Source organism: Pristis pectinata, chromosome 5 (genome assembly GCF_009764475.1).
Source record: "Pristis pectinata isolate sPriPec2 chromosome 5, sPriPec2.1.pri, whole genome shotgun sequence".
Classification (NCBI taxonomy): domain Eukaryota; kingdom Metazoa; phylum Chordata; class Chondrichthyes; order Rhinopristiformes; family Pristidae; genus Pristis; species Pristis pectinata.
This window is the reverse complement of record NC_067409.1, coordinates 101,180,153-101,201,345: the sequence shown is the minus strand read 5'-3', so window position 1 is coordinate 101,201,345 and position 21,193 is coordinate 101,180,153. Positions and strand designations below refer to the sequence as shown.

General features: G+C 37.5%; 1 protein-coding gene across 5 annotated transcripts in view; it reads left to right on the top strand.

Moving 5' to 3' along the window:
- trioa (trio Rho guanine nucleotide exchange factor a) overlaps positions 1-21,193 on the top strand; it is a 200,587-nt gene that overhangs the window by 130,702 nt on the left and 48,692 nt on the right. For all 5 annotated transcript variants that reach the window (XR_007956336.1, XM_052015752.1, XM_052015751.1 and 2 more), the window contains 6 exons: positions 4,398-4,693; positions 8,459-8,629; positions 9,946-10,041; positions 10,806-10,960; positions 12,060-12,126; positions 15,760-15,863. Coding sequence is in view for 4 of the 5 variants with exons in the window: in XM_052015752.1 (XP_051871712.1) it covers positions 4,398-4,693; positions 8,459-8,629; positions 9,946-10,041; positions 10,806-10,960; positions 12,060-12,126; positions 15,760-15,863 (889 nt within the window). In the remaining variant the exon portion in view is untranslated. The remainder of the gene's footprint in view (positions 1-4,397; positions 4,694-8,458; positions 8,630-9,945; positions 10,042-10,805; positions 10,961-12,059; positions 12,127-15,759; positions 15,864-21,193) is intronic.

The following is a 21,193-nucleotide window of genomic DNA, read 5'->3' as shown; positions in this document are numbered from 1 at the left end:
TGTCTATCCTATAGGCCACTGTAAGTTGCTGTGAATTTGAAGAGCTTTTTCTTCACCATAAGTTTCCTCTCAATGAGCTTTGTTGAAAACAGAATTGTCTCATGTGAAGAGGGAGCATGATATTTATTGATCCATGTTATTCCTAGAATGTATTAAGTATCATGTAAAGAATAATCTCAATTAAAACACTACTTTCATTCTGATAAAGGCAGAACAACAATATTAGCCTTTGTTACATCTGGAAGAATTGGGCCTCGTATGATATATGGAGTTATTTTTCTGTTTGATAGTTAATACAATCAGTTGGTGCTTGGCCATACATACTGACAATATGTACTTAGTCGTGAATGAGTTACCTTTTCTAATCATGATATTAGCAGTAAAGCTGGGATGTCACTCAAGATTCATGGTTGTAACCAAGGTAATTTTACAGCTGACTGCTGGAAATATACACATAGTAGGTCAGTTATTAACAGAAATTGAAATTGCTTTTAAAGAAATTAAAAGGAAACCTTTTGTTGGTGGCATTTTAAAGTTAGATTGTCAGGTAGCTTTATTTTGGGCTTTAGTTTTACACTCATGGTCTTTGTAGTGCCTTGTACAATTTGGAACAAGTACAGACATTGTGGGAATGAAAGGCAAAGCTGAACCAGATGTGGCATATTCAGTATAATCTCTGCATGTGGCACTAAACCTTTAGAATAACACTAGTTACTGAGAGCACTGAAACGTGGTTAAGATTGTTTGAAGAGACAACAACAAATACTTGTTAGATAGGAGAGAAAGAAGTTACAGAGGAAGCTTTAGAATAAATGTTGCAACTAGAACAGGTTTTTCAGGATATAATTTTTTTATGATATCAAATGTAACATATAGCAAACTATGAAGTCCACTTTAATCTTACGTCACTTAGGAAAAATGATATGTGTTATTTTTTGTTTTGGATTTATATTACTTATTACAGAAATGAACATTTTTAATTACATTTCTTTAACAGTGGTTACCTGTATCTTATAAATCCTTTCTAGTAAAAGGAGAACACAATTTTGGCCTCTCAGTGCCAGAGACTTGGGTTCAATCTTGACCTCGGGTGCTGTCTGTGTGGAATTTGCACATTCTCCCTGTGACAGCATAGGTTTTCTTTGGGTGATCTGGTTTCCTCCCATATCCTAAAGGAATGCAGGTTGGTAGGTTAATTGGCCACTGTAGTTTGGCCCAAATTTGTAAGTGAATGATAGAACCTGGTGGGAGATGATAAGAGTGTTGGGAGAATAAAAAAATGTGATTAAGGTAAGATTAATGCAAATATGTGGTTGATAGTCAGCATAGACTGAATGGGTTAGAAGACCTGTTTCCATGCTGTATCTCTCTGAGAGAATGTGATGCATTTGTGGAAGTTGTCAGTATTATTTAAGTATCTTAGGAACATAGGTGTTATGTAAAACTATATTTCTCCTGAAGTATTTTGCAAAACAAGTTGATGAATAAAATCCGATTGAGGTTCTGTAAATTTAACTGACAACATTTTTTTTTATGGGTTTTGTTTCACACAAATAGCAAGACTCCTTGATCCGTGGGGACAAAATTGGAGTCCAGTGTTTAAAGCTATGTAGTATCAAAAATTTTAGAAGCTTTGTCTGACAGTTCTCAAGTATTTGGATACTGGTCCCAGCTGACCAAAGTTGAATTTCTTTGAATAATGCCATAGTTGGCATGTGAATGGACTGCAGAGTAATTGAGCCATTTAGTATTGCGTTGTCTCAGAAATTGCATGATTTTTAAAATCCTAAACTTTAGAATCATAGCATTTTATTGTATGACACTTTGGCTTCTCCTTTGTTTCAGATGCATGTCCTAGTCTTTATTTTGTATGCTACTCTGAAAGAAATTATTCAAAATCACTTCTTTTTGTTTTCTGCTTTGCTGTCTGACAGAATTCTTCAATCTGATGCCCCTGTTGTTACTACATGCCACGGATCTCCTACAGATGCCACCACATTCAAAGTTGCATCTAAATAGAGGAAATCCTCAGTCTAGAGCCCTGCCGAATCTTATGGCTTCCTTTTTCCAAGTCAGCTGACTGTTTCATTTTCTTTCGTACATTTTTACTCATCTTTATCTTCATTTATTTTTAAGGAGTTGTCACTAATTAATTGACTGAGATCCAACATTCCCCTCATTCAATCTGCTTGTTTCACTATTTCATCACCCACGAAAGAGTGTATGACAACAATGCTGATACAAAGTTCTCTGCCCTTTCACTGACTGCGTCTCAATCATTTACCACGCAGGCAAGAACAATGTAGCTCAAAACTTCACACTTTCGTGACATTCAGAAATGCAGACAAATGTAAACCATGTCTCAAATATTTAGCTTAAACTAAACAATCTGTTTGCTTCCACACTCTGCATGTTGGTGGTGAACTTTTCTAGGTGGAAATGTACCAGAGTTCAGATTCGATGAATAAATAGTGACTATGTTAATTGATTGTGTTCAAGAATAGTGAAAGTTATGGTTGAGGTTAGGTGTTCACATGTGCTTCATTTTTTTTATATATAAATTCTGTTGAGATGGTGTGTGATCAGTGTTCAAGACATTAAAACTTGCAACATATGTGGACTTTGTGTGAACCATGACTTCATCAAATTAAGACTTAAGGACTGACTAACCAGATGTGGAAGGGAGGCAACACTCATGGCTGAGGAACTTATTTTCCCACCCTCATTTCACTTAAACAGACCCAGCTGTATGTTGTCACTGAATCCCCTGACCTAATGCTGCAGCCACAGTTGGAAATCAGGCACTAATGTACAAATAAAATAAATGTCTTTTGCTGTCTCTGTAAATCAGTTATGGAATTAGACATCAGTTATGAATAAGTTCATGGTCCATGTTAACAGACCAAGTAACTTGCAAAAGAATGCTGTGTAACTGCTTATAAATAACTTAGTTTTGAATATTGGCAATGTGAGGAAACATTTCAAGTAAGCAGTTAAGAAACTTCTAAATAAAGTATCATATTTAACTGGTTACGTTTGGGTTCTAAGCAGCTATTTGGACATGGTGATTTTCAGGATTAGTTTCAAACGAGAAAGATTTTGTAAAAAAAAAATGCAGTGGTGTCAGAGTTATCCAGCAAATGAAATGTGCGCCTCCTGCAGCTATATACTGAGTGCATTCATTTTCTGTGTGGAATGAAAGATGAGAACTATCCAGATATCTGAATTTACGATAGGATAATGAATGAACTCCCCCAATTGGAATAAAAGTAAAATCAGTCTTGAAAAATCAAATGAAAACAGAACTGCATATATGTGCAAGTTAGTAAATGTCTGACGGAGAAAGGAATGATTAGCATTTTAACCTTTCCCATATTCAGATGTTGATTAGTTTTCTGTGAGATTTACTTTACTGCTTTTATCTTTGTAATGAGTAAGGAAACAAAACTTCCGTTCCAGCTGTGTAATTCAGTTTATTCTATCCTGCCCCTCAGCCAATGGATCGTTTTGGCTAGTTTTATTCTTCAAATATTTCAGTCATCCTATTGGGAAAGACAAATGGATTGAATAATTAGTGCACAAACTTTTTAAAAATAAATTTGATCACAATCTTATATGTAGTGACAAACTGCTCAGGAAAATCATTGGATGGTAGCAATCCAGCAGCAATGTGTATTCAAAGTTATATACAGTCTGAACAAATATTGAAGAACTGTCTGCAATTATTGAATTTAAAAAATTATATTTTAAACTTTTAAGGCAGGGTATGAAATCTTTCTTTGTTGTCCATTGTTCAGAGTGCCTGACTGAGTTGACAAATAAATCTGCATCAGATTGTTTGAGAAAAAATATGTGCAATTAATCTAAATGACACCATCCATCATTATTCCACAGCACCAAAGAGCTTAGTAGGACAGCCATGAGTGCCCATAAAGTTGCAATAGCTCCCAGTACTAGAGAAATACCACCAATACTGTCGGTGCAAAAGCACAATGGACCACCACTTGTCCTATATGATTTTGAATGTAAAGTGTACAGTCTCTGATGAAATTAGTAGATGTGAATGCTATGCATGCCACTATAATGATAAACTCTAAGATTCCCAGTCAATAGCAACTTGAATAGAGATGTGCAATAATGTATACTTTCATGAATATGCAAATAATTATTTTGGTTTAAACCATTTATTCACAAAGTATGCCACATAGTACAAAAAAGCACAGATCCAAATAGACCATTGAATTCCAGTTTATCCCCTATAAAACCCCATTGCTTTATTCTACTATCCAACATAATCTACTCTGTCATAGAGAAGTGCTGAATGTAAGCTTGTTGTTTCCTGTAGAAAATACTCCTGCGTCCTGTGGAGCTTTACCATTTATGCTTTTCTTCCACAGATTCACTGTCAGTGTCCAGTAATGATGCAAGTCCTCCTGCCTCAGTGACCTCACTTCAGCCTCACTCTGTAAGTACAACACAAAGTTCACCAGGACCAAAACGCCCAGGTAATACTCTGAGGAAGTGGCTCACCAGCCCTGTAAGGCGTCTCAGCAGTGGAAAAGCAGATGGCCATGTTAAGAAACTGGCTCACAAACACAAAAAGAGCAGGGATGTCCGAAAAAGTGCAGATACTGGAACTCAAAAGGACTCCGATGAGAATGCAGCTACACCCCAGGAAGAGACTGTGGATGAGGTGAGTGACTGAATTTCAAACAATTGCTCATTGTTTGGAGTTTAAGAGCAAAAACAAGTACCCAGAATCCCAAAAAGTTATTGGACTCTTCCTTCCAAAGCTGATAAGACATTTTACCCTTGTGTTTCACTTAGTGACATAGGAAAAGAAATAGGCTATATAGTCCCTTAACTCTTATTACATCAGATCACAGCTAATATGTGAGTGAAATCAATTTATCCTTTTCCTCACTTCCCGTAATATTTTCAGTTAATTAAATATAAGCAAGCATTCATTATCTAGTTTGATTGTTTTCTGTACATATGCTGATATTTTAAAATCTGTGTATCGGGACCTTTTTGGACCATTCACTCCTTTTGTTTATTGACCATTTAGAAAGTTCTGACGTTGGGTACAAAGTGAATGACCTCATACTTGAATATATCAAAATCCATTTGTCACATTCACAGTCTATATAAAAAAACAAAAATTTGGAGTATGTCATTTGGCCCCCTCAAACCTGCCCTGCTAGGATCATAACTGGCTGCCTATCTCAGTCTAATTTTCCTGCTCTATCCCCGTATTCCTTGGTTCCTTTAATATCCAGCAATCTATTGGTCACTGTTTTGAGCACAATCATTGTCCAAGTCTTCACAGCCCCTGGGGTAGAGAGATTCACCGCCTTTTGAGTGAAGAGAAATTTTTTTAAAAATTTTATTTACAGCATGGTAACAGGCCCTTCCGGCCCAACGAGTCCGCACCGCCCATTTTAAACCCAAATTAACCTACCCGTACATCTTTGTCCTCATTTCAGTCCTAAATGGTCTATCCCTTATTTTGAGAGTGTGACCCCCTAGTACGAGACTGCTCAGCCAGAAGAAACACACTGCCTGTAGATAACCTTGTTGAATTCTCTTAAAAATGTTGTACATTTCAGTGAGGTCACCTCTCATTCTTGTAAACATTCTTCAAAATAGAGGCCCAGCCTGAATTCAGGCTGGTGAATCTTTGCTGCTTTCCCTCTGCAGCAAGTTTATCTTTTTTGGCTAAGGGGGTCGAGATTGTACCTGGTACTCCAGATGTGGCCTCACCAAAGCCCTATTTAATTATAGTAAGAAATCTTTACTCTTGTACTCAAATCCTTTAGCAATAACGACCAACATACCCATATGCTTTAATTGCCTACTACACCTGTAGGTCCCATTGACAATCAACATTTTCTCAACATTTCCGTTATCACTCACTATTTTTAAAAAAAAACTACTCAGCATATCTTTTTTTTCCTACTAGTGGATAGCCGCACATTTTTCCACATTGTACTGCAACGACCATGTTGTTACCGACTCGTTTAGGCTGTTTATATCCTTATTTATCACACTTGGTCCTGTCAACCAAATTGTTGATTGTGAATAATTGGGACCCAAACACTGCTCCCTGCAGTACCCCACTATTCACAGCTCACCAACTTGAGGATCTGTTTATTCCTACTCTCTGTTTTCTATTATCCAATTCCCAATCCACACTGTATAACCCCCAATTCTGTGTGCAGTAACCTTGTTCCTGTGTGAAGTCTTATCAAAACCCTCCTGAAAATCCAAATGCACTCCCTCATCTGCTCTACCAAAAAACTCCAATAGTTTGGTTAAACATGATTTCTCTTTTACAAATCCATTTTGATCTTGTTCAGTCATATTATTTTTAAATGTCTTGATATCAAATCCTACATCCTAGTTTCCAACATTTTCTTGACTACCAATGTTAAACTAGCAGGTCAGAAGTTCCCTGTTTTCAATGTCTCCCCTTTTTTTTTAAAATAATATGCTACTCAACAATCTGCAGGAACCATTCCAGAATCTATAGAATTTCAGAAGATGATAATCAGAGCATCCACCATCCCTATTGCCACTTCACTCAAAACTTTAGGATGTAGATCATCAGCTCCTTGAGATTTATCAAATTTCTCTAATAGTTTTGTTTTTACTAATACTGATTTCTTTTCTTTCCTCATTTGCACTGGACCCTTGGTTCTCCAGTATTTCTGGGAAGTTTTCTGTGGCTTCTTCCATGAAGAGAGACACAAAGTATTTGTTTAATTCCTCTGCCATTTCGTTATGTCCCATTATAAATTCTCCAGTCACTGTCTGTAAGGGATCTACATTTACCCTTGCTGTTCTTTTCCTTTTGCATTTCTAGAGAAGCTCCTCGTCTGTTTTTGTTTCTTGCTAGTTTACTCTTGTACTCTATTTTCCTCTTGATCATCATTTGCTGGATTCTAAAATGCTCCCAGATACAAGTCTTATTCCCTTTTCTGGCGATGTTACTTTTTAATATCTCTTCATGATTTAATGCTTCTATCCCCATTGTTTACCATGCAGCCCATTTTGGATTGTGCTGTCAATCCCAACACCCAAGGCATTTATAACCACAGGGAATGGTTGTGCCCCAAATGATTCTTTGCAGGACCTTAAATGTCACATCCTGACAAATTGAGTAGCAGACCATTATCATTTCTCTCTGTCTCATGCCACTCAGACAGTTTCCTAGTGAAGTCGATCAGTTGTCTTCAGTCTCATCAACTTCAGTGTCAGCCAACAGTCTTTTATGAGGTATTTTATGAAATGCTTTCTATAAATAATGTCCATAAAAAAATCTCTAATTACTACTTTAAAAAGCTTTTTAAAAAAAGTCAGCTAGAAAATAACTAAGTTGATGTACACTTTACAAGTTCGTGTTGGATTCATGGATACTGCCTCCAGTAATTTCCCAATGGTAGGTGTTGGTCTGTAATTTCATGAGTTCCATATATCTGTTCTTATATAGCAGAAAGATGTGCACACTTTTTCATGAATTAAAATAACTTGTAATTCGTTAGTGTATCAGCAATGTTTTTAACTACTTCTAAAATCAATGTGTAAACCATCTGGTCCTGAGGATTTCATGCTCATTAGTCCCATCACTTTTTTTTCATTGCTGATATTTTGTACATGTTTAAGTCCCTTACAATTTGGTATTAACTTTCCCAAAGTAACCATGGATTTATTCTTTTCCTCTACCATGTAAACAGATCCTAACTAATCATTCCACATATTTGCCATTTCATTTTCATTTACAGTTTCAACATAACTTACTTTTTAAGCAGTCTGCACTATTCCTGATGTTTACTTCTCTCAATTCCTCATCTGCACAGTTCCGCATAGCCCCCAATTCCCTGATCTTTCAAAAAGATTCACCACCCTCTGTGAAAAGAAATTGTTACATGCCTCAGTTTTAAGATGCATTCAGTATGTTTGAAACAAACCATTAAATTTAGAGATGGAAGAGGTAAAAGATAGCTAAAAAGGTCTAGATTCTTTTCAGAAAATAAAAAGGTAAGCCAGAGATGATCAGTTTTAAAATGTAGCAGAATCCAGCAATGGTGTAGATGTTTCATGACTCTAAAGCAAGAACTAATAAAAGAAACAAAGGATTCCAATTTTCTCCAATAAAATTGGAACATGCCGGTGCTTACACAACTGAGAACCTATGTAGGCACTTGCAGCTTTAATTGTTGGAAGATCATTTTGGGCATGCACTCTACATGTTGTGCTTTGCTTTTGAAATGAAGTCCTATTGGTCAATGGAACTGAATTTCAGAAATGGAATACAACACATTACTGCTGTTGTATTGCACACTTACCATGACCAATTCAAGGATGAATCCTTTCCTGCTTTCATTAATGATCACAATAGCTTGGTTTGCCTCGATGAACCAGTGTTTTATTGGTATTGACTTTATTTTTTTCACAGAGGGGACGGAATGAAGGACTCAGCAGTGGCACACTGTCAAAATCATCATCTTCAGGAATGCAGAGCTGTGGGGAAGAAGAAGGTGAGGAGGGGGCAGATGCTGTGCCTCTTCCCCCTCCCATGGCAATTCAGCAACACAGTCTTCTCCAGCCTGATTCACAGGATGACAAGGTAAGGCATCGCGTCCTCCAAATTAACCAACAAAAGGCTAATTGTAACATTTCTGAGGTAAACCTGTCAGACAGTTCGTTCAAAAATCAAAGATTCTAATTTAACTATTTGATTTTAAAGATTTTCTTATTCTTCACAAACTTTAAAGTGAAGTAAATTAAACCTTTGATATACTGATCGTTAACAACAGAAGCAAAACAAATGGAAAAATACTTTTGAATTTATTTTTTTCATCTAGGCAAGTACATAGCAGAACTCTGACTACATCAGAAGAAATTTCCCATCAGAAATATAATTGTCAACTTAAGTAGTGAACATTCACCTTGAGACTGTTTCTGTGCAATGAAAGATGATATTATTTTCATTGTGTGTAAAATTGAAATTTAAACCAGCAGTTTTGACTTTCTCTATTACTTAATTATTTAACTATTTGCTTAGAGCTTCACTGAAGTTTGTAGTTATTGAAGAATATTCAATTCGTGGTAACGTATCGCTTGAAGTCTGTCATTATGTGAAAAAAATAACTTATATACTGTAACTAATTGGTTTGTTTTCTCTTTTTTAAATGTACTCTTCTCACAGCATTATGTTGATTTATGTTCTGTCTCTGTATTTTCTCAGTTCCCTTATCTTTCCATTTAAATCATTACGCTTCCTCTGTCTTGGCCTTTCTGTTGAATTGTTTTTGTTGTTCCTAAACCACTTCGGCTAAATTTTGTGTGAAGCTTGCTGTTTGCAAGGTTCAACTTAACCATATCAATCTTTTTTTTAAATTAAAAAAAGAATTAATGTTGAAAGCTGCTTATTGTGCTTAACAAACCTCCTGTTTCACAAGTATCTTTTTTATTATAAGTCACCTTGTGGAAATTAAGTCTGTCGTACATCTAATGGTACATGAAACACACAAAAACCATGTACTGATACTTTACTCTGATTGGCTAAGTGTCCCTACCCAGAAATCCTTACTGTCGGTTCCCACAATATTCTGCCAGCTGCATGCAATTTTGTACAACTAGACATAAGTTGACGTCAGATTGCTTTTGAGGCCAGAGATCTCCTAAATTCCTGCAGTCCTGGTCTGGAAACAAATCCATACATCCGAATGTACTTTGAGGATGCCTCAGAAATGGTGAGCCTTGTCCCCTTTAAAAAAAAAGTAAAACTCAACAATTGTTTTGTAGAAATGCCTGGATGTCCTTTATTGATGATTAATTATAGTATTTTGGTAATGTTTCTTTTACTTCAGCTTATCAAAACAGGTGTCCCAAAAGAGACATTATTCCTTCAATGAACTTTCTCTTTATCTTCCTTCTCAGACATCATCGCGTTTATCTGTACGCCCCACAAGTTCAGAGACACCCAGTGCAGCAGAGCTTGTTAGTGCTATTGAAGAACTTGTGAAAAGTAAAATGGTAAGAGGGAATTGCCACAGATTAATTCAGCTTCTCCTTGATATTTTTGCCTATGAAGGCTTAGTTCTACAACATACATCTTATTTATTTATGTAAAAATGCCCAAAAAGTACGTTTATTTATATTTTTAGTGAAGCTGACCATTCAGTGATTAGCACCCAATGCAGCATTCAGCGCAGTGCCTGATTGAGCATAGCCAGACACACGTAATTTACCACACTGCAGCATTCCAATAATATGCTTTCACCCCAGCCATAAGTTATGTATTTCCCATGCAAATTATTCTTATGAGTACTTCAAGTGTGATTGTCTAGTTTAGCAGTTTCCTCCAGACAACAAGAATTAGAGTACTTGGCTCCTTTGCCCATTAGAGATGACTGACGTGACTTTGGTTGGTCAGAGTTGGATTCAAATTCAGGCATATATTGAAAAAGCAGCCAGAACGATATGACTAATTTGGTCCACTGTCCAATAATTCATAGTTGCTGGATTGAAATGCTAGAATTCCCTTCATATTAATACCACCGCACAGCCTTCATCACACATTTAAGAAAGCCTACCACTACCTTCTCGGGGCAATTAAACAAGAGCAATAGGGAAATGCTTTGTTCAGATTATCCACGTTCAAAACAGTTAAGTGTTAGAAATGTAATGTAAATAAAGTGACAACAACCTAACGGATTTTTGGAATGAAGTTTTTTTATATATATTACAATTACTAAAAATGTATAATTCTTTCTTCCGCATCCAATTAAAACATACAGGCACTGGAGGATCGTCCAACATCCCTCTCTGTTGATCAGGCAGATAGCAGCAGTCCATCTTTCAACCCATCCGATAACTCATTGCTGTGTACTTCCTCCTCCTCTCCTATTGATGAAATGGAAGAAAGGAAATCTAGTTCCTTGAAGAGGCGCCAGTAAGTCATTTATCCATTAACAGCAAAGTATTTTTCATTTACTTTGAATTAGCAAATGTGTTTTCAGTGAAATTTTCTTCAAACCATATTTTATTTAGACAGGATTTGTCATTTCTTGGTATATTTAACTGTAGGTTGAATCATATATATTTACTGGGCAAACTACGATTTGCAATATGGGCTATATTTGGAAATATTTATCACAGACCAGAATTATTCCTTAAATTGCTTTCAATTTATCTTAATGGCACAACCTCCATAAGACATGTGATTGCAATCTACACATATCATAATGTAAAGTCTCATTAAATTTATGTAGTTCTGACTATCTGTTTATTTGTATGAGATCAGCAGTGAACAGCATTTTTACAGGGATGGCCGTATCACTATCGACTTTTAAGGACAACTCGTTTGAATGCAAAATCCCAAGTTTCCTCATGGCTATTATCATGACTGCCTCCTAACATTAGACTATTTATGGACTCCAGCAGTGGAGCACCAACTTCTTACAGTTTCCTCTCAATTATACTGTGAAATCTGCCCACTCAATCTGATCCCGGTTAGATCTGGTGCAGGTTCAGATATTCCATTCAGTTCAATGAGACAAATGACTTGGGGTTAAGTTTCAGTAATTTACAAGTTTATAAATTATTTAAGTTAACTCAAATGTATTTACTTGTTTTAAGTGTTTTTTTTAATATTTTGTATTTCTAATTATTTTTAAATGCTTAATAACATGATTACATTTTAATAGTTTTTTAATTGCTTATGAATGCCTGTATATTTTGGATGAATGATAAGCTGGGGGACGAGGCTTAAATTGTCAAAGTAATTTTGACAGTGGTGCTTGCTATTTTCGTTGCTGATTAGGACCTGACTAAGGGAGTGAATTGCAGCTCAGTGAGAGGTAGGTTGCAGAGCGGTGATCACGAGCACCTCATTGCTCAATGCTGGCTGCCTGTCCCATGGGCCAGATCTGGCTCACAGGATGTATGTTATGGACCTCAGACAAATTTGCATAGTTGATGTGAGATGCTATTCTTAAATACTAACCTTTCTTTAATCATATCATCTGATAATTTTGTTTTTTTTCTTGCAGCTATGTCTTACAGGAGTTGGTTGAAACTGAGCGTGATTATGTGAGGGACCTGGGATGCGTGGTAGAGGTGAGTTTGCATGTAATTCATCCTAAATTTCCAGTATTATGCATTTACTCAATGTGGTTAAAGAATTCAAGCAACCATATTTTGAAAGCAGGAGATGCCATCAGTATATTAGGACTTTGAACTTTCATGGTGACAAACATATAGCAGGATACATGCCATTTAATCCTGAAAATATTGAAAAGGAAATTGCATCCCAGAGGCTTTGCTTTGTAAATGCTGTGCCATAACTACATTTGGTTCAATCATGTTGCTTTCTTCATACTAAAATTTGAATGCTTATTTTTGGTAGTAAGACCAGATGGTCCATTTCAACCAATGGAAAACATGTTGCAGCTTTTGTTCATTCACTTCAAAGGCAGCATATGTTTGTTTCACTTCACTGTAAAAGCCATGATGTAAATGTATTATCACCGCGACTGTGACAGCAACAATATATCATCGGTTGGAGCTGTTGTTATTGATTTTTCTGGCATCTGGGTACCTTTAGCAGGGAGCAGCATTAATTGCCCTTGAGGAGGTGGTGACAAGCCATCTTCTTGAACCACTGCACTCCTCTAAGATGCTACTGGCTGAAGAGTTCCAGGATATAACTCAGCAACAATGAAGGTGCAGTAATACATTTCCAAGCAACAAGTGGTCTGCTGGAGGAACTCAGCGGGTTGAGCGGCATCTGTGGTGGGACAGGATTTGTCGACGTTTCAGATCAAGACCCTGAATTTAATCCTGACACAGGGTCTTGACTCGAAACATCAACAATTCCTTTCCCCACCACAGATGATGCTCAGCCCACCGAGTTCATCCAGCAGATTGTTGCTCCAGATTCCAGCATCTGTAGCCTCTTGTTTCTCCATATGTTTCCAAGTCAGGATAGTGTGCAGTCTGGAGTTAAACCAGCAGATGGTGGTGTTCCCATGTGCGTGCTGCCCTCCTCTTTCTTGGGGGGTTGAGATCATCAGGAAGGGAGGTGCTGTTGGAGTAGCCTGGGCAAATAACTGCAGTGCATTTTATAGATGACACATACTGCAGCCAAATCACACCATGGTGGGAGGGATGAATGTTTAGGTCGGTGGATGTGGTACCAATCAAGCAGGATGCTCTCTCTTGAATGGTGTTGAGCTTCTTAAACGTTGTTGGAGTTGCATTCACCCAGGTAAGTGGAGCATATTCCATCACATTCCTAGCTTGTGTCTTGTCGATGGTGGAAAGGCTTTGGGGAGTTGAGAAGTGAGTCGCTTGTCATGGAGAAATAAAGTCACGAAGCACAGAAGCAGGCCTTTTGGCCCACCCTGTCCATGCTGACCATCAAATGCCTATATACTAATCCCATTTACTAGCACTCAATCCATATCCTACTATGCTTTGGAGATTCAGGTGCTTGTCCAGAGGCTTCTTAAGTGTTATGAGAATAGGTGCCTCCACCACCCACACAAGTAGTTGGTTTCTGATTGCATTCACCCTCTGGGTGAAAAAATACCTCCATAGATCTCCTCTAAACCTCTTACTCTCTCATCTTAAACTTATGCCCACTGGTCTCAGATGCTTCTGCCATGGGCAAAGGTTTTTTACTATCTACCCTATCTATGCGTCTCATAATTTCTAGTAGGTCCCCACTTAAGCCTCCTCTGCTCCAAAGAAAACAAGCCCAGCCGATCCATTCTCTCCTCATAACTGAAACATTCCATCGCAGGCAGTATCTTGGTGGCTCTCCACTACACCCTCTGAAGTGCAATTATATCCTTTCCATAGTGTGGAGGCCAATACTAACCGCAGCATTCTTGCTGTGGCTTAATCAATATTCTATAAATTTTTACCAGAACAATGCTGTACTTGTATTTTATGCACCAGCTAATGAAGGCAAGCATCCTGCATATGTTCTTCACTACCCTATCTACCTGTGCTGCCACTTTCAGGGATCTTCAATACCATCACTTCACACTTATCACAATTAAATTCCATCTGCCATTGCCCTGCCCAACCTCCCAGATGATCAATATCAAATATTCTGAAGGGGGAAACAACCCTCCTCACCCATCGCCAATTTTTGGGTCATCTGTAATATTACTGATCATATCTACTACATTGGCATCTAAGTCATTAATATATATAACAAACAACAAGGGTCCCAGCACCAATCCCTGTGGAGAACTGCAGATACCTAGTCACTAACCTGCTCCTATAGCCATATATTTATTGGACTAGTCCAGTTGAGCTTCTGATCAGTGGAAACTCGCAAATATTGATGGTGGGGGACTTGATGACAGTGATGCCACTGGCTATTAAAGGTAGGTGATTAGACTCTCTTGTTGGATATGTATATAAGACCGTAAGACATAGGAGCAGACAATAGGCCATTTGGCCCATCAAGTCTGCTCCGCCATTCAATCATGGCTGATTTATTTTTCCCTCTCAGTCCCATTCTCTTGCCTTCTCCCCATAGCCTTTGACACCCTTACTAATCAAGAACCTCTGCTTTAAATATACTCAATGACTTGTCCTCCACAGCTGTTTGTGTCAATGAATTCCACAGATTCACCACCCTCTGGCTAAAGAAATAAAGAAATTCCTCCTCGTCTCTGTTTGAAAGGGACGTCCTTCTATTCTGAGGCTGTGCCCCTGGTCCTAGACTCCCCCACTGCTGGAAACATCCTCTCCACGTCCACTCTATCCAGGTCTTTCAATATTTGGTAGGTTTCAATGAGATCCCCCGTCATCCTTCTAAACTCCAGTGAGTACAGGCCCAGAGCCATCAAATGCTCTTCATACATTAAACCTTTCATTCTCAGGATCATTCTTGTAAATCACCTCTGGACCCTAGATATGGAGCCCAAAACTGCTCAGAATACGCCAAATGTGGTCTGACCAATGCCTTATAAAACCTCAGCATTACGTCCTTGCTTATATATTCAAGTCTTCTCGAAATGAATGCTAACATTGCATTTGCATTCCTTACTGTCATTTTATGGAGCGGATATTACATGCTACTTTAAAACTGTGAGTAGCCCTTGCCACTTGCAGGTATGGACTTGATTCATTTGCTGAGGAATGGCAAATAGAATTACATATTTGGCAATAATCATGAACATCCTTCTGCTGGCTTTATGGTAGAAGAAAGGTAATTGAAGCAACTGCAAATGTTTAGTCCTAAGACTCTGCCCTGAAGAACATCTGCAGCAGTGTTCTGGAGCTGGGATGGTTGATCTCCATGAACCACGACGTGCAATGTACAGTTGCAACCATTGGAGTATTTTTCCATGATGTCCATTGTCTTAACTTTTACTGGGGATCCTTGAGGCCAATCTAGGTCAAATGCTGGCTCGATGTCAGGGTAAGTCATTCCCACTAACCTCTGGAATTTAGCACTTTGATGTAGGTATGTACTGTGGGTATCATAAGGACAGGAGCTCAGTGGCGTTAGCAAAGCCCAAACTGGACTTTGGTGATCAGGTTATTAAAGGGTAAGTGTCACTTAAAGCACTGTTAATGACACCATTCATCGCTTTGCAAATGATTGAGAGCAAGCGTCACAGATGCAATCATGGTTATACCTGCTGCTGCATATCGTGGCAAGTAAATCTGCACATTTATAATTTGAAAGGTTTAAACTTAATAGAAAATACGTGTTTCTCTCTTCAGGGTTACATAACAGTGATGAAAGAAGATGGGGTCCCGGATGACATGAAGGGAAAAGACAAAATTGTATTTGGTAACATACATCAGATCTACGACTGGCACAGAGAGTATGTAAAGTTATTCATTTGCCTTTCCTTGAGCTTAAAAAAGAGGGTGCTGTTAAACTTTTGGGGAAAAGTGCTGTATTTGCACCTGTATGTAATTTGCATCATTTCCTGGCCAGGTCAAACCAGCCAGTTTGTATTCCTATTCAGATCTAATATTAGCAGCTTCTATGGACAGAGATATTTGGTTTTGTTTTTTACTTTCAATGTTCAATGATTCTTCTCCAGCAATGGCAAATCTGATTTGCAGCCGAGTCAAGGTATATTGGAAGGTTTTGAAAACTTTTGCATCATTTCATGTGTGGCTTAGCATCCTGCTTTCTAAAGCATGGAACTTTTCACACTGTTGGAGGCATTTAAATGAAGACAAATTGGGATCCAGAAAGGAAACAGATCTGGCTGATTTCCTCTCCGGTATTATTGTTGGCAAGCCAATTGGAGGACAATATTAGGGTATCTGCAGAGAAGTGTGAGAACTCATTTAATTGGACAACTCAGTGTCAAGGCAGCTGATAGCAGCAAAACATCACAACTCAAACCACTCAACCATATTTTCTGGCACTGAGGCTCACAGTGGATGCCCTTAACAAGGACTCACTTCAATCCTAAAATATAAACTTTATCATGTTTGCCATGAGATGTAGGAAGGTTGCCCAAAAATAATAGTATATAGCCCTAAAGGAGGCCTTTCACATGATCATGTCTTTATCAGTGTTTTGCTGGAGAAATATAATCCTAATCTTATCATTCCAGTCTCTCCCTATATCTCTGCACCTTCCTCTGCTTCAAATTATTTTCAACATTTTCTTCCTTAAATCTCTGTGGTGAATCGTTTAATTCTGTGTAAAGAAATTTCTTATCAAATCTCTTCTCACTCTTTGCGATTACTCTAAATTGACAAACTCTCACTTTTGATTCTGCAATCAGAATAGCCTTTTCTCAATCATTTTGTCATAAAGCACTTCTTTGACAAAAGGAGATTAGTTGTGATTAAAAGAGAATAAAAAGCAAGTTAATTGTGGGAAACAGTAAAGGCAACTTCTGGAACTAAACACTTCAGAAAAAATATAATTTGCAGGGTTACAGGGAAACTGAAGGTACATAGGACTGCTGGGATTGTCTGCAAAGAGCTGGTGAGGACTTCATGAGCTACATCACCACACCCTCTCTTGTGTTCATCATAGGATTCTGTCTTTTCAATTTAGTTCCACCTTTCTGGCTGACAAATGCTTGTTTTTTTTCAACTTTCATATGTAGGAATAGCTTTGGCCTCTGACATTTTGCAGATACAGTTATTTTAAAGCCAAATGACAGCCATGCCATCAATCAGCTAGGCTTTGTGACTTGGAATTCTCTTCCTGAAACCCTCTTTTCCATTACTCTTCTCTCTTTTAAACTAATTTCTTTGACCAAATGTTTGGTCACCAATCCCAAGAAGGACTTACATTTATTACATTAGGACTAAGATTACATTATTGGTTCCTTTTACAAAATCCCAAAGCAATTTACAACCAGTAAAGTACCTTGGAAATGAAGTTGCATGTGTAATGTTGGAAACACAACAGTCAATGTTTCCTGTGGCTTGGAATCAAATTTTTTATGATAACTACTTCAGGGAATTAACTTGGAATGTTTTGCTACTTTACAGTTTCCGTATTAAAGCACATGTTGCAGATAAAACTACAATATGGCACAGCCTTCTATTTCATTGCTTAACCAAGCAATAATAATTAAATTCCAAAGAAATGATAAGCCACACACAAGTAAATTTTCAGTCTGGATTTTGTATTTCAAGTAACTTATGTTCATCATGCTGCTTAATAACTATATATGCATACATTGGGAAACCTTTAAGTTTTTAAGGAGTGTTTTATATGTATCAAGTGGATAAGTACCACACCTTCATGCCCTTATTTATTTTTATGCAATCAGCAAAGTAACAATGTAATGAAGGTCTGGAGGAGTAGAGCAAATAGGAGTAAATTAACTGCCTTTTACTTTTAACTGTGCATTATGGGAGTTGTGTTGGACTTAGTTATTCTTACAACAAAATTGGAGCTTTAACATTATTACGGTATAATTATTTTAAATAGATTTGCAGCCATTACTCAATGTGTGAAAGATAGCTTATTGAGCAATCATGAGGTACTTTTTCAGCCTGTCAACTACTGTTGGAAAATTTCATTGTTTGGACACCCAGTGGCAGTGGTTCGTGAATGTTGTCTCAGCATCAACATGCATTGATAGGCTTATGTTAGACCTTGTAACTTGAGCTTTTTTTAAATTCAAATCTGTTCTAATGTCAGACAAGAACACAGAACAGTACAGCACAGAAACAGGTCCTTTGGTCCACCATATCTGTGCTGGACACAATGTGAAATTAAACTAAATCTCTTCTGCTTGAAGTTATTAGATGTTATTCCTTGACATGATCTTCATATTAGTATGCCAGTCTTAAAACAGCATAGAACAGTACAGCACAGTATGGGCCCTTCGGCCCACGATGTTGTGCCAAACTATATGAATACTTCCTCCATGATCAATCTAACCCTTCTCTCCAAAACCCTCCACTTTTCTTACTTCCATGTGTGTATCTAAAAGCCTTTAAAATGTCCCTATTGTATCAGCCTTTACAACCACCCCCTGCAGTGCATTCCAGGCACCCACTACTCTGCATGGATCCCATGCCTCACGACTTTCTGGATGAGAAATCCATCACACTAGCCAAAATTTTATCTCAGGTTTCATTTATTTAGATATTCAATGGTTTTTTTTTCCACTGAAAATTTATATTACAAACAAGCAGAACTAGGCCACTCAATCCCTCAAACCTGCCCTGCCATTTAATTAGAACGTGGCTAGTCTGATTGTAACCTCAACTCCACATTCCTTCTCTCTGTGATAACCTTTCACCTTCTTGCTTATCAGATATCTATCCCTGCTTAAACATATTCATAGACTCTACATCCACTACCCTTTGATGAAGAAAGTTCAAAGTCTTGTGGTCCCATGAGCAAAAATGTGCATTGCATTACAAGTGACAGGGAATATTTAATTTGGGTACGATGACTTCAGTGAACCTGAGAATGGCAAAATACTTTGGACTGTTATAAGTATCTGCTCTGCAATGCCATCGCAACCGATGCCTGCTAGAAGAACTACAGTCCCGTCCCCAGGTGCTATGGAATATCCCACATCAATATGTGTTGGATTTCTCCTACTATTTTATTTTTTTAATATATACTGAATAACTAATTTTTAACCAAACATTGTTCGTGAATTTCAGAGTTAAAGATTTGAAGCCTTTTTTATGATACCTTGATCTTAAGTCACAATGTTAAATCTAAAACATTTCTGGTCTATCTACCTTAATATGCTGATTAGCATCTACCCCCTAAGCCAAACTTTATTTAAAATTGTTTAGATATTTTAGAATGAAAAATATTTAACTTCTCAGTTTTCACAATAGTTAGCCTAACAGTAGATTTTTCACCCTCTGTTGTATGTGCAGGGTTATTGTATTTAATAGTTTTTGCTCTCGTTATCATTTGCCTTATTACAGCAAAATGCCTTTTTATGCCACTATCTAACTCCTGAGGCCTTAAATTACCAAAACAATACCCAGGCATTACTGTCGTCAGGGATGCCAAATTTCAGATGAGACTTTAAACCAAGCTCTCTCGAGAGGATATAAAAGTTTACCTTGCGCCACTCTGAATAAGAGCAGAGAAGTTATCCCGTATATCATAACTATTACATCTCTCTCAATCACCTTTCAATTAGTAGATTAACTGGTTATTATCAATCATATTGCTGTTTGTGGGAGCTCACTGTGCACAAGCTGGTTGCTGTTCAAATGACTTTGGAACAGGTGTAGCCCCTGGCATCTGCTTCTGTCATTTAATAAGATCATGGCTAATCTGAATATAAGCTTCAATCCTGTATTCCCATCAGCACCCCTCTGTTTACCTCTGCCCTAAAAAGATTCAAAGAATATGCTTCCACAGACCTTTGAGGAAAAGAGCTTGAATGACTCACAACCCTTAGAAAAAAAGTTTGCCTCATCTCTGTCTTAAATGGGCAACCCCTTTTTAAACAGTGAACCCTTGGTTTTAGATTCTCCCACAAGAGGAAAAATGCCCTCCACATCCACTTTGTCAAGACTGCTCGGATTTTATACATTTTAGTTAATTTTTCTGAACTCCAAAGGATATAAGCCTAGCCTGTCCTCATTCCTCAAAAGCAACCTGCCGATTCCTAGTATAAGTCCAGTAAGCTTTCTTTGAACTGTTTCTAATTCATTAGTAACCTTCCTCAAATAAGACCAATACTGTAAACAGTCTCACCAAATCCCTTTGTAACTGAAGCATGATTTCCCTACTTATGTATTCAATTCCCCTTGGAAACATTTTGTTAGCTTTCCTAATTACTTGCTGTAAAAGAGACATGAACCATAATTACAGCTGATTTGAAAAGCATAGTTTTTAAAGTTTATTAATATTTTACTGATTTATAACATTAAGCACATTTCTTATTCAGGAAAGTATGCTGGATCAGTTTTCAGGAGGTTGAAAGCCATAAACTTAAATCCTTTAGCATTCAATCTGCTGTCAGCTTCACCATTTGCAATTTAAAACTTGATGTTAATATAGTCTTGTTTAGCATGACTGTATTAATATCAAGTCTAGTCTCTTTTGAAACTCGGTTGTTTTTATCAAATTGTAACTTTTTTCCTTGAAAGACACATAGGTTTTTACAATTGCCTTTTTTACAAACTAGTTGATGAACCAGAAAGAGTTCAGGAAGAAGAGACAAGACCTTCATGGAACTGAAGGCTCATCTGAGACCTGGGGTTGGTTACAAAAGATTCAGGGGACATGGCCTAATACTGTGAGGCAAAGATGATAACGAACTAGAGCAAGGAAATGGGCTGCAGGTTCACACTTAACAAAGCTCAAATAAGGATGTAGAGTATGAAAGATCTTTCCCAGCTGTACTATTTTCAAAATGAGTCAGTTGCGCAGTGTCTTCAAAAAGAGATGCAGCTGAAATTATTAAATGTGCAGTGGGACTAATTGGTTAGGCTGTTGCTGGTGTAAGAATATTGTCAATGGAGCAGGATGATCCAATTGTCTTTTATATTTCTGTGTTATTAATTTGCCAAGCTTTATTGTCTACTCTTTTTGCTGATATTTGAGATTCAGAAGAAACAGAGTTATCAGTGGTGGCAATAAACAAGTTATTTATTTGCATTTTGGGAAAATGTTTTAACCAGTAATCTGCTGCTCGCTTCAATTTCTATATTATTTATGGATAAATAATGGCGTGCTCCT